Source organism: Poeciliopsis prolifica, unplaced genomic scaffold, assembly GCF_027474105.1.
Source record: "Poeciliopsis prolifica strain line A6 unplaced genomic scaffold, Auburn_PproV2 SCAFFOLD023, whole genome shotgun sequence".
Taxonomy (NCBI): domain Eukaryota; kingdom Metazoa; phylum Chordata; class Actinopteri; order Cyprinodontiformes; family Poeciliidae; genus Poeciliopsis; species Poeciliopsis prolifica.
The window spans coordinates 5,995,373-6,008,698 of NW_026562398.1; the positions used below are offsets into that span (position 1 = coordinate 5,995,373).

Here is a 13,326-nt window from a genome sequence, read left to right on the forward strand (position 1 = left end):
CAGTGAACCATGCAGTAACATTGGTGGACTGGAGAATCCCCTGGAATATTAAGGACAGAAAATGTTTTATCCCAACTTCTACAAATTTGCTGATGCTTTTCTGATTACACCCATACTCTTTGAAAGAATATTTTCTACACCAGATAGAAATATCTCAAAGCAGAGAAACTGTCTGAAGCGGAGAACAGCATAAGAATTTTATATTTAGGAAAAAATAACGCAAGCCCATTTACATCATAACCCTTTTCCATATTTGTTTCAAGGTTTTCCATTTGATCTACAGCCACTGTTTCATATGAACAGATTAAGACAATATCCAGAATGTATGTATTTGTATCACAAACATCATTCATTTATTCAATTTAAAACTTCACTCATCAGGTCATTATCACTCGATGTTGCAGTAGGGAATATGAAGGACGGTGGCCCGTCAGCTCAAAACCTCACATGAAACTTCACGTCTCCATCACTATGGATTACAAAAATAAAACCGCACCAAACACCTCTACTGTCTTAAACTCCCATGATGCATTGTGCCGTTTTGGGCCATTGATGTTGCATTCTCAAGCTCTTACGTTGTTGACTAACACAACTCAAATCACTCATTGTAACAGCAGTCTTTTCTCACAGAAAAATATGGAATACAAAAAAAAATACAATGTAAGTTTGAGCAAAATGAGAGAGAATAATTTTAATAATATGGCAAATAAACAGATATACTTTCATGTCTTCGATCCAGTAGGCACTGCAGTTTTTGTTCAAGTACATAGAACTTTGTCAAAATTTGCAAGCCATTCTCAAAACCAAACTGATCCCAACGAGGCCAGAACTCAGATTTATGAGAGCAGTTGATTTTTGTCACATTTAGCGGCCCAAAACCCCGTCCATGAATACTGGTTCTGATAAATCCAGTCTCTTATCTTATTCCACTCTCAATATTTAAATGATCAGGACAAACAGGTAAATTCATGATCTCTGATTTCCAAGTTGTATCTAAAACATAGGTCTCTTCATCTTCTGTCCAACAGTCTAGAGAGAAGTCTTTTTTTGGTCAGAACAAACTCTTCTATGTGTCTGAATCAATCCTGTGAGCTGGAATTAAAAGAAGGAGAGAAATATTACAATTGGCACTCACAATTTCTTCAATATGATTTCCTTCAACAACAAAACACAAATACTTTCGTGTTGTGCTATCCAGAAAAACTTACATTGCTTTGGTATCCTGAGTGGTTCTGTGTCTCCTGACAGGACTTGGTGCATGACTCCACGGAACTGATACAGCACCTTCAGGCTCTTCTCTTCCCCCACACAGGGGTCATAGAAGCCAGGGAGTCCTGACTGAACAGACAACTCAAAGTGATGCACTATCGGCTGTACCAGTAAATACTAAAACGTAGTAGTTGTTGAGCCTGCTTTGCTTTAGGTTCCTGCATTGAACCACAGTTCTTACCTTTGAGGCCTCAGTGAGAATGAGTTTGGAGTCTTTCACCAGATACTGAAGTGGCACGGTCACATCGATGACCTTTGCCCTCTCGTGCTTTCTGCTATTGTCCGTCACAAATTTGCCGTACCAAGCGTTGAGGATGATGAGACCTAAATAAATAAGCAGCAATATCATTACAGTGTGGAACAGTTTTCAAACAAAATTAATTTATAATATTCTGACATGAAGGGTGCCAGAGCAGCAAGAATGTTTGTTTTTGGTCCTGACTCCAGTCTTTGAAAAAAAAAAAAAACTCTTTTGGGAAATAAAGTGTAACTGAGAATTCAAGACTTAAATCTTGAAATCTTGACTTAAATCAAATATGAATGTTCTTACCCATTCGAGATTCTTCTGCTTCAATAATCCTTCGGACAGACTCCTGCATGAGCAAAACCTTCAGAGGTGGAAAAACGAAAGATAAATTAAATAAATTCCATTACTTTTCTGCATGTTATCGAACTCAATCTCATTACTTGTTGATAGGCAAAATATTTCTCAGCAGTCAAGACACATTTATTGACATCTCTAATCTCACAACCCACCATGAAGTTGGACACGAACCACAACCACATATAAATCTGTCAAATACTCACAGCAGCCTCTGCTTCCTGTTTCTTTTTTGCTATATTAGAGGCTGAGCTCTCTCTCTGCTTCTCCAAATCTCTGAATAAAACAAAATGAAGAAATAAAATGAGGCCATAAAATCTGACCATAGCAATAAAGGAGAGAGTCCTCTCCAATAACATTGCTTGCATGAAGCAGCCAAGACAAACAGGAATGTTACTTACTGTTCCTTTTGGGCCCGCACATAGGGCCGAATGACAAGCTGCTGGATGGCGAGGTAGAAAACCAGCGGTCCCACAGTGGCGTAGAACACTGCACTTGGCAGGAGTTGGTCAGTGAGGTGAATAGGGAAGAAATACGTCTGGCTGGCTCTGTTCAGCCTGAAGTTAGAGAAATTATTTTATTGTTTATATCGACGACATAGAAACATAGATAGTAAATTAAAATCAACCACTTCCATGGTAATTTGACACATCTTCTGGAAAACAAAACTTAGAGAAAATCTATCACAACAACTTCCAGCGCAGGCAAAAATAGGAAATGTCTACATGCTTTCACTGATAAACAGTTTTGACTTTACTCTTTCAGGTGCCATGGAAACAGTACAGTGGAATAGAAGAAACCAACATTTGGAAACACAACAGGTGGGAATGAAATAAATTGGAGCAGAGATTTGCACTCACTTGATCTTGAGGGAGACGCCCTGTGGGACTCCGACGCTGACGGTGGCCCCCACCACGCTGTGCCGACTGATCTTCCTCTCAGCGCCGTACTCCACCACCGTCCCAAAGAAACCCGATCTGTCACATTACAACAGAGTTACCATCTCACTACATGTGGGTTGCTCAGATTTAAGTTATTGGGTAAAACATTTGAAACTATGTGATGATTATGACTTGTCACCCATATTATGCAAAAAGCCTCCATTATCCAAACAAAAGCTCTTCCTCTGGTTTACTGGTGCATATGAATAAACTAGAAAATCAGTGAAAAGTAAACCTAGTTCAGTAATTTAATTCAATAGGTGAAACCAATACCGATTCAACACACACAAAATGATATATTTTAAGAAATTATGGCAAACTAGTCAGTGCTAAATAAGATATCTGTTTATAGAAGGATGTATGAAATATATTATTAATAAGTTAATAAGTATGAAATATATTATTAATAAGTTAAGTAGAAGGAACAAATGTGGCACAAAAGTGCAAAAACAACAAGAATAGTCCAGCTACATGAAAGTCATCAAGGGCTGCAAATGTTACATGGCCTTTTGAGAAAATCCATTTATTTTATAAATATCTACAATTGGAAAAGTGTAATTTTTAAAAAGGTACTATTCATTTTTGGGGGTTTAAAATAAAGAGAACATTTGCAAAAAATAATGAATACAGTTCCTTTTTGCTGCTGCTGTTGGTGTACCAGTAAGTTCAGTGCAATTATGCAATAAAACATTGGAAAAACTGCACAAAACTACATTTATGTGTATTTAGAAAACACTAGTTGGCTATTTATTATTTTAAGCCAAAGTTATTAAGAGCCATTATGGAAAGTATAAACTCCAGACCCCAGAAATAGATTAAATAGAGGAAAGAGTTTCATTAAGTGCCACCTGGTGGTGTGCTGCCTGGTGAATGCTGAAAGGAAACTCTTTGGGTTTTTTTTTTATTATTTGGGGAAGAATTTTTTTAGCTGTTGTTGTATATTACCTTATTTCTGACGTAAAGTTTAGTTCCAAACAACAGCAACAAAAAGTGGATTTAGTTCAACTTGGATGACATTTTCCTTTTTAAAAGTTCATCTCTGTCTGTGAGAGGGTTACATTTTCTGTTACTGACATCTTTTGCAATCACAAAATTCTGCTGCAGAAAGAGTACTAGAGAACTACCCACATCATCTATAAAACAAAAAACAACTTATCTGTTGGGACTTCCTCAAGAGGTTCTGAAAGTCATTTTCTCACCTTGCATACAAATTTACAACTGGATTATGTCACATATAATGAGTTCTGACAACATACTTTACTGAGCCTTTAATCTTCGTCTGGTCTTCATCTTGAAACTTGTACTGGTAGCTCATCATCATAAAGGTGTGAGGAATGCCAAGCTGCAAAGACACAAAAAATGTTTGAATTTTGACACAACTTTAACAGGAGACTGTCAATTCTGGAGGAAATAAAAAGTGTGTAATCACTTGAAAACCAGAAGAAATCAATTAAAAACAAACTGAAACTTTTTGGGAGGTATACTCCAGAATGAGCAGGTTGCATAAGTGTGCCTCTCTTATAACAGGGCAGGTAGTTGTGTTCAGAATTAACCATCACATTAAAATTCATGTTCAATAGGAGTCAGAGCACACCTGCCATGATTTAAAGTATCTCTGACTAAAGTCAAATAAAGTTCAGCAGCTCCAGTAGGTTTTAATTAACATTTTCTCAAGTTGATTATTACAGCAAAACCACCAGTTCGCAGAAAATTTTCAAAGCATCAGAGAGATCTCACTGTCCTTAGTCAGAAGATGGGTTTCCAAGGCAATGAACATTTTACAAAATACAGTGAAGAAGGAGAGAAAATATTCTAAAAAGTTAACATCGGCAAGGGTTGGATGGCCTTCCAAAATTAACAAAAAGACGAGAAGAAAACTGGCAGCCAAGAGACCTGTAACGAAATTCAAGAAGTCGCAGGAATTTCTGGCAGGTACTTGCTGTACAGCACAAGTCACAGCAATCTTTCATATTCTTCTTATGTAGTGGCTAATGGATAAGGTGGCAAGATAGAAACTCTTTCTTACAAAGAGAATGATCCAGCTAAATTTAGCAAAGTCAAATTTCACATCTTCCACAAGCTTGTGAAACAAAGTGTTTGGTGCAAAGGCAACAATCACCACAAAGAACACAATAAAGCATAGTGGTCTCAGACTTATCCTGCTTTGAAGACTTTTTATTTTTTACAACTGAGCCTCAGTCAAGCCAAATGCATATCTACTAGAGCACTCCACTATCTGCTCTACTGCAGAGGCTGGGAGACAAAACAAACATGATTGTTAGGGTTAGGTAGGACTGGCAGGACAATAATAACCCCAGTCAGAAGATGGCGACAAACACACAGCAAATCAGAAAAAATGGTCCGACCAGGAGAAGACTAAAACCAACAACAAAACTTATTTTACAGAAACGTTCTATGAGAAGACTTCCTCTTTTCCCAGTGTGGACAATTTATCTGCTTAGATCTATTCTGCTTAGAAATAAGTTTCTTTATTTTTAGTTATTTTCTTCTTCTCTGATGAGTGGAGAGCTTCGGGCTGTCGACTGAGGATCTGTAGGGGAATCTGAAGAGGGCTGGGCACAGGAAATGCCTCTCAGTCTGACAGACTGGATGAAGAGAAGGCAAATATTACAAAGTTGTGCTACGCTGACAGAATTTTCTAAAAACATCAAAACTGCTTCAACAAAGTTTAGTTTCAGGGTGTGCACACTTATGCAGCCACGTTATTTTAGAGTTTTCAGTTTGTTTTTTAAAAAAGTTATAATAAGTCGCTTTAAAAGGTGGGAAAAGCTCAGGAACGATTTATTTCCTAAAATCCAAACAGTTGCATTTCAGCGCACATGCATATACTCTTTGTGGTAAATGAAATTGCTTGTTAATAACCTGGACTGCAACGGTGAAATGGCTGCTCTTTGTGTCCCTCACTACGCTAGTGTTCATGGAGGACTGGATTCCCCAGCGCCACTGCAAATAGCCCATCGTGTTCTTGTCGAGGTGTCGAGCCAGCACCGTTGTCACCCCAGGACGAACTCCCCGTGAAGAAAACTGGAGCCCACACTGAGCCGTTGCAAAGCTGAGACAAAGCAAAACAAAAGCTCGTTGGAGCTGCTGTGACTCAACTTTGAACAGTCTTGTCCTTTGCTAAACATACCATCGAGGCGTTAAGTTCCGAAATATCTTCATTCCAAAGAGAGGTCCATGAGTGTCTCCGGCTCCCAACTCTACCTGCGTAAACACAGACAGCGAAAAACTCTCCAGATCTTCAAACATCAACATGTTTCCTACAAGACAGGTAGAAAACTGTTCTGCGACAACATAACCAGAAACAGGAAGAATGAAGCATACCTCACCCCACCCTTTAGTTGAGGTGACTCTTCTCAAAGCCAAGTTAATAGTGCCACCCCCAGTCCCATTGTGGGTAGACAGGGAGCCAGACAAAATGGCTGTGTCTTTTGTAGTGAGAGGAGCCTGCAAAGAAACGTTGACAGGAAAAACAGGATCAAACATCTTCCTGACAGCCAAAGACAGACAACTAATAGGTCAGTCATGTACCTCTATAGATTGTGATATATGCATCCTGTTGATTTCTATGTGTGGCACGCCTCCCACCATATCCTCATAGTCTTCTTCATAATGGTCAAAGAGGTCTGTGGCATCAATGCCCACACTTATCGTTCCCTGTAACGTGATTATAGATTAGTGTTGCACACAAAGGAACCTACAACAGATAAAGTGAGGCTTTTCATCTTAGTGTAAACACACCTTTGGATTGGTCCGTTGCTGAAGCCTTCTCTCCTCTCGTTCCCTCTGAAGGCGTTCATACTCTTCCCGAATCTCAGCAGGACTTCTTTTTCTCTCCACCACCTTGAAGAAGAGGACAAGAACTGAACAGGCAGTACAAGCAATAACTAAGTCCTAACTAACTTGGAGAAAAAGTGATGCACGGTCGTATCATGCAATTTAAAGCTTCTATTCTAATGAAACCATCTTCATATTTCTCATTAATAAATATATATGTCAAAATGTACTAAAGTCGCAAAAAAAAAAAAAAAAAGCTCATACCGAAACCCTGTTCATAGTTCATTTTACTGAACGGTAGCTATCCTTCTTTGCAATACAAACCAACTTCTGCAGGGAATTCACTTAAAGTGGAAAATAAGTTTTGTAATGTTCTTTAACGTCTATTATTACTGAAGTTGTTTATATCTAAAAATCCTAAATAAATTTTTGGTGCAAGTACAAATCTACAATCTTTCAAAAAAGACATGATTTTCTGTTGGTATTTGGACGACTTTAGATGTGGCAAACAATGTACAAGTGGCATTTAAAATGAAATTTAAAATGCAGTATTTTAAAAATTTATGAAGATATTGTCATAGTGTTCTCAGTACTTTTCTTGCCTGTAGTCTGACTATTGTTTCTAGATACATTTTTTTGCCCTTTTGGAGAGTTGTTGCCACTAAAACATCTATAATACTTACCTCCCATCCGTCCACATCGAGCCCTCGCTTGCCATAGATATCGTAGATAGCTCGTGCCTGTGGTTCACTAAGCACTAGAACAAGATAAATAAATAATTGAAGACTTGCTTTAAAAGCTTTAAAAGTAAGCATTTCTGAATTACATAAAGTATAAGTAAATCAAAACAGTCAAATTTAGGTTAAGCTTGTTTAGGCTAAGCTGACGAGAAAATACTACTGTAAGATTGACCTACCTTCATAAGCTTCGTGTACAAGGTTAAAAAGAGCCTCAGCCTGTCGCTTTAGCTCAGGATCGCGGTGTTTGTCAGGATGATATAGCATGCAAAGGCGCCGGTAAGCTGCTTTCAACTCCTCTTGGGTGGCCTGAAGCGGACCACAGTGTAAGAGCATAATGAGACTTTTGATCTAAGTAACATCTTAGTGACACCAATAAGTAGCAACTTTGCAACCTCAAGCTTTCAGTTGAGTTTTTCCCGGATAGCATGCCTTGGCTGGTTCGTATCACATGTATGTAATTAGAAACATATTACTAATGCATAATTCAATATTTTGATACCAATGTTGTGTATTGAGCTTTTCAATGATAGCTTGCTTTAAAAGTAAGACTTTTGGTATAATGATGATCAAAACTGTTGTCAAGTTAGCAGTAATACATTAGCTTTTTATGTTAGACACTATTTATCTAACGTAAATAACACTTTCATTTTTTGTTTTTGCAAAATTATTTCTTCATAAGACAAACATAATTTGCTTTTTGTGTTGATTCTAAGTAATGTAATAGGTTATACTATGAAAGAAATGTTAGGACAGAATTCATAATAATTTAAAATGTAGTAATCTAATCTAAAACCGAATTTAAGTACTGAATCTACTGAAACTCACCTCGTGTGTTTACTTTCTGGCAGGACATCACGACCATGTGGTCGCCACGACCATGTGGTCGTGATGTCCTGCCAGAAAGTAAACACACGAGGTGAGTAATTACAGTGTTATTTCTTAAAGAATCACATCTCTAACCATAAAGAACACAATGACCATATGTCAAACCTTAATCTGGTTTTGTAAAAAAAAATAGCATTCACTTGAAGCTAACCAAATAAAGTACCATGAACGAATACTTTCTGACACCAGAGATAAACTATCACATCCACTATGTAAGCTCATGCACTGCATGTTGGAGCTTAACAGCTTGAGTTGTAGCACTAGCCAGTTAGCACATCCATGATAACTGAAACTATCTACTGAATTAGCCCCCAGATTATCATAGTAAGAGGAAACTCTTCTACTTTACTTCAACGAAACATAATTCACGCTGACCAAACTTTAAGTCAATACAAGACAAGACTCCACGAAGAGTCTTGTTCGGCTTCTAACTCAAGTGTCAGAGCACACTAATCAATGTCGTGGGTCACAAGCTAGCTTACCTTGTCACATACATCTCATTCAACAAGCAACTGTTGGCTATCAGCTTTAGAGAAACTAAAGAATACTCAATGCATCAGTACAGAAATTATTTGTGTCACGAGTGTACCCCATACCTCTCTGCGAACGTTTAAAAGGGCATAGTAATCATCATTGCAGATCTCATCGTCGTCCAAGGCAGACGCCATGTTTACGCCCGGTCATTTCTACTTCGTGCCGTTCCCCTCGGAAAAAAGGCTCTCTTGCGCTCTCTGTCGCCCTCAGGTGGCAGGAGCAACGAAAGAAATTAAAAAGGGAAAGCAAATTCACACATGCAAGTCAAACAACTTTTTCACATGTCAGTTCGTAATCAGGCGCGCTTATACAGAAAACAGGACAGTTCTCTACTGTTGAACCTGATGTTTTTAAAGCGATAAATAAAGCAGAAAATATTGGGGACCGGGGGAGTTCTAATGACGTCAGTGTTCAATAAATACATTTCATATTTTGTGACACTTAAAGCAGTGACTGACAGGTTTCAGACCAACAAAATCCGTAATATTGGGTGTATACACATATTTGTATTTACCTTTTCCTTTCTTAAAATCTCTGCAATGACTTATATTTGGTAATGCAAGCAGCAAAGGAGCTGTTCTTTCAGCACCACCACCTAAAACTGAACTGCATACATCACCCTTTAATACAGAGCTTCAGCTATACACAGACAGACAGACATATATATATATATATATTCTGTGAAAACATATTCAACTTCTTCCTCTTGGTGGCCTTGCATTATTGTAACAGTCTTGTTTCACTACAGTTCACATAGTTTCAGTCCCTCTCACTGTCTTCCGCAGCCTCTGGACTCCACAACCAAACGTCAGAACTCCACCAAATGTTTCCACCACTCCATGGTTGTCCACAACAACTCCATCATCCTCAAGTCACCATCTGCTTGCCCAGTCTCCAACACTCCCTGTTCATACACACAATATTTTACAAACCATCTGTTCGACTCCGACTGGACTCTCCTCCAGAATCCAAGCCTTTAGCAGATTCTCCGTTTAGATCCATCTCTCTAGTCAAAACCATCCATCTTTATGTTCTGCGCCTTTTAACTCCTACATTTTCCTCAAGATGGTGCAGAACTCAGAGGGTCAAATTTCACATCATTGTACATTTTCTTTTGTTTTACCTTTTCATTCTGTGTCCTGTTTGTCATTCTGCGTGTGAAACATGACAATGTAATCATACTCTCACCAGCTTCATCCTGCCTCTTCAAGAGGTCTTTAGTTTTTGTTCAGGGGTGAATGAGCACACATGGACCTAATATGTTCTCCTCTGGGAGAACATATTTTTCTGAACTGCATAAGGACTGGAAATTCCCATTTTGTTTCTTCTTGCATATAATTGTTTGAAGATGAAAGTGGCAGTTTTTGGTTATCTGTCAAATGTACTCATGGATGAAGCAGACTTGTGGTCATCAAGAAATCCTTTCCAGTGACAGCCACAGTTATGACACCATTTAACTCATATTTGGAATAAACCAATCAGAAGCTTAAAAAGCTCTGGCATCATTAACAGGGATTTCATAAGTTCTGAAATGGCACAGTGATATGTTAACTGCTGAACTCCACAAAAGTGATAAAACTTCTATAAAGCAAACTCTACATTTATTTGGGGAACCTGTAGAAAGAAGAAATAGGAAAAAAATAGTCTAGTTTAATGTCAGGCCGATAGAAATTTGGAATTTCGATATTCGTCATTGTTTTATGTTGACTGTAGTTTGTTCACGTTTAAGCAACGTGAATATGTTTCTAGTGAAGGGGTCCTGCCCTGTTACTTCATGACACTAACGAGTTTGGTGTCACTTTGGATTGACAACCTACAATCTCAAAATGAAACATTCAAACTAGTTTTGACTCAATAGGATGTTCAAAAAGCATCGGATATATACTTTTATTTATTTTTCTTTCACCCACAGTTTTATTAAAAGCAGCTTAATTCTGAAATGCCTTCAAAACACAATCAATAAAGGGGAAAAAAAATCCCAGCTGGAGGTGCCAAGGTGAGGAGAGATGTTGTTTTTCATCTCGGAGCCCCTCCGTCACTCACCGTCTTGCAGCCAATAGTAAGTTCGCCTTGGTCGGACCGACTCGCCGCGTGCCGCTCCGGTCCCTCCTCGTGCTGTCCTCGCCGTGCACGCGCGTGGTACCCACGGTCGTGAGGAAGGAGGAGGATGTTGCGCGTGAAGGGGAAATGGCTGCCGAAAACAAGCCGGAAGGTAAGAAGAAATATAATGGGATTAAATTTAGCAGTGTGACCGCGGTGTGGTGTGGGGGTATTTTTTACGGAGCGGCCGCAACTCCGCGCGGGGATGTCACGAGCGTGAGGACGAGTGGAGAGAAAAAAAATTTTCGGCGGAGAACGGCGCCGCTGTTTTCCTCCGAACACACAGAGGCAGCTGAAACGTGGAGACATCACTAGCCAGCTAATATTAGCTCTCATTGGAGCAAGCCGCTGTATTCCCATCATAGCCCACATTATTAAAACAAGAAAAGAAAGAAAAGAAAAAAAAAAAAAACACGCCACGGGGACAAATTGTCAGCGTGGTTAAAAGTACCGCGTGAACCGTTTATTGTGCTCCGGATTCTTGTCAAATCGACGTGCAGTGCAAGTTGTTCCCAACAAGGCTAAGTTAATGACAACATGTCATCGGGATCGACCAACTTCTTCTCTTATTTCAGAGCTCCGTCCTGTTAGTTTATCCTTTTCTCTAACCGCTTGTTTTGGCTTCCCTGAAATAATAATTAAGACACGCCTGTTTTAAAATATGTAAGTTGGAGAGGGTCGTTCAGTTCTTCCTTGAAGCGCGAGCGTTTTTTTTCTTTCTTGGCATTCAGCGAACTATGATCTATTTTTAAATAATGTTTTTCCAATACTTTCTCTTTTTTTTGCCCTACATTCGGTCTGAAACAAGAGTATGAAACCATTGTGTTGCCTTGAGATGCCCTGTCGCGCTTGAAATGCCATCACACCACAAGATGAAGAGGGAGGATGGAGAGTAGGATTTCCAGCAGCCTGCCCATTACATTACTTTACACATAGGACAGAATGATGACTTTCCTCCCCCTTCTCAGCTGATTTCACACGCTTCGCTCACTGAGAACCAGATGCACCAGGCTTAATTATTTCCTTTTTAGTGGAATATTTTATTACAACTCATATGCATGAGAGATCTATGCCCATTCAGAAAGGCCCATGGATTTTTTGGGTGAGTAATTAAATTACGCCTGCATGAAAATAAAGGGGACGATAGACTAAAACGCAGCTCTTCGTTCGGACTTGTACTTTGGCTTGGTTGAGTTATCTAATTGCTCTTGTTATCGCAACAAATTTCAATATATTAAAATGCATCCTCGAATTTACGTGACAGCATTGGCGTGTTGAATAGCTGTTTATGCCCTTTTGGCATGCAAATCTCTGTTATTATTAACTTTTTTTGTGAGTCCAATAATGTTCCTGAAACACCATGTTCTTTTTGGATACGATAAAACTCTATTTTTATGTTTATTTATGTTAATAGCCTCAGGGTGCAGCAAAAAGAGTTTCTATACTTTCAAACTAGCTGCATAATTTAAGATGTTGCACGTTAGGTCCAGCTGTTTCCAATCAGTTGTTAATGTTTTATTGTGTTTGACTATTAAAAAAAAAAAAAAACAGAAAAAAAAAACCCAACTCTGCCAGACTTAGCGCCAGCAACTTCGAAGAAAAATTCTTTTTATGCATAATTACCAGTGTTTTAAATTGTTTTGTTGTTCTTAAAAAAGGTAGAGATTAAACACTGGTTTTAGTTGGTTTGGATGTCAGTGTGCCAACCGACAAAAGGAGTCCCACCAGGGGGTGCTATTGAGCTAAGGAGCCTCTCATATCTTTGGACTCTGTCTGGGGCTTGGACAAAATAAAAAAAAAAAAATGAAGACATCTGTTTTGTGATAGTAATGTCTTGACTGTGTTGTAGAGTCTTAAATCTTTTCCTAACATTAAATGAACTAAACACGCAGGCTGTATCTGAGAGTCGTAGAGTAGCTTCTCCAATACAAGGAGCTTTTCACTGAAAACCGAGGCTTGAAAGTCCCATTGCTGAGCCGGTCAAGTTATTTTCAGTGTTCCTGTGAGGCCGGTCAGTGGAAAAAGGAGGAGGAGGGTGGAGAGCATAGGGAAAGAGGGAGATTACTTCACACCTTTATGTAAATGCCATGTCGTCTCATGCAGACTTGATCTTCACAGCTTTTATATAGAGCTGTCAGAAGTCTTTGCTCCCACTTTTTCTTCGTTTTGTGCTCTTCGTTAATGCAGGGCATGAGTTTTACTGCAGTTTTTGTGTAACGAGGACCTGTGCATTTTCTTCTCAGCTATGAAATCAGAATCCCCCCCCCTACTTCCTTTTGTCATTGTGACTTATGGGCAGTGCTGATGGCTCACACTTGTTTGGCAGGTCTCACGAAAGGTCCATAACAAGTGAGAGGCCATGACCTGGACTTACTCTGTGGTGTAATGTTTACATCCTGGTGTATTTCTCTCAAGTCTCAAGGCCCTGGGGGTAGTTTTACTCCCCTTCACACACCTA

At 39.0% G+C, this 13,326-nt stretch overlaps 2 protein-coding genes across 8 annotated transcripts in view; one reads left to right on the forward strand and one right to left on the reverse strand.

The window, feature by feature from the left end:
- Positions 1–326: 326 nt before the first annotated feature.
- dnajc11a (DnaJ (Hsp40) homolog, subfamily C, member 11a) lies at positions 327–8,948 on the reverse strand. The gene is made up of 16 exons (XM_055045993.1): positions 8,831–8,948; positions 7,526–7,655; positions 7,293–7,366; positions 6,574–6,675; positions 6,364–6,489; positions 6,157–6,279; positions 5,963–6,036; positions 5,695–5,884; positions 4,068–4,153; positions 2,731–2,847; positions 2,272–2,427; positions 2,077–2,146; positions 1,820–1,877; positions 1,451–1,593; positions 1,209–1,338; positions 327–1,092 (listed from the first exon to the last, which is right to left on the reverse strand). Exons 1-16 carry the CDS (start codon positions 8,900–8,902, stop codon positions 1,067–1,069), a joined length of 1,677 nt encoding a protein of 558 aa, XP_054901968.1. The 5' UTR covers positions 8,903–8,948; the 3' UTR covers positions 327–1,066.
- Positions 8,949–10,847: 1,899 nt separating this feature from the next.
- camta1a (calmodulin binding transcription activator 1a) overlaps positions 10,848–13,326 on the forward strand; it is a 366,205-nt gene continuing 363,726 nt past the window's right edge. For all 7 annotated transcript variants that reach the window (XM_055045992.1, XM_055045985.1, XM_055045986.1 and 4 more), the window contains exon 1: positions 10,848–10,980. In XM_055045992.1, the coding sequence (XP_054901967.1) occupies positions 10,956–10,980 (25 nt within the window). In that variant the 5' untranslated portion in view covers positions 10,848–10,955. The remainder of the gene's footprint in view (positions 10,981–13,326) is intronic.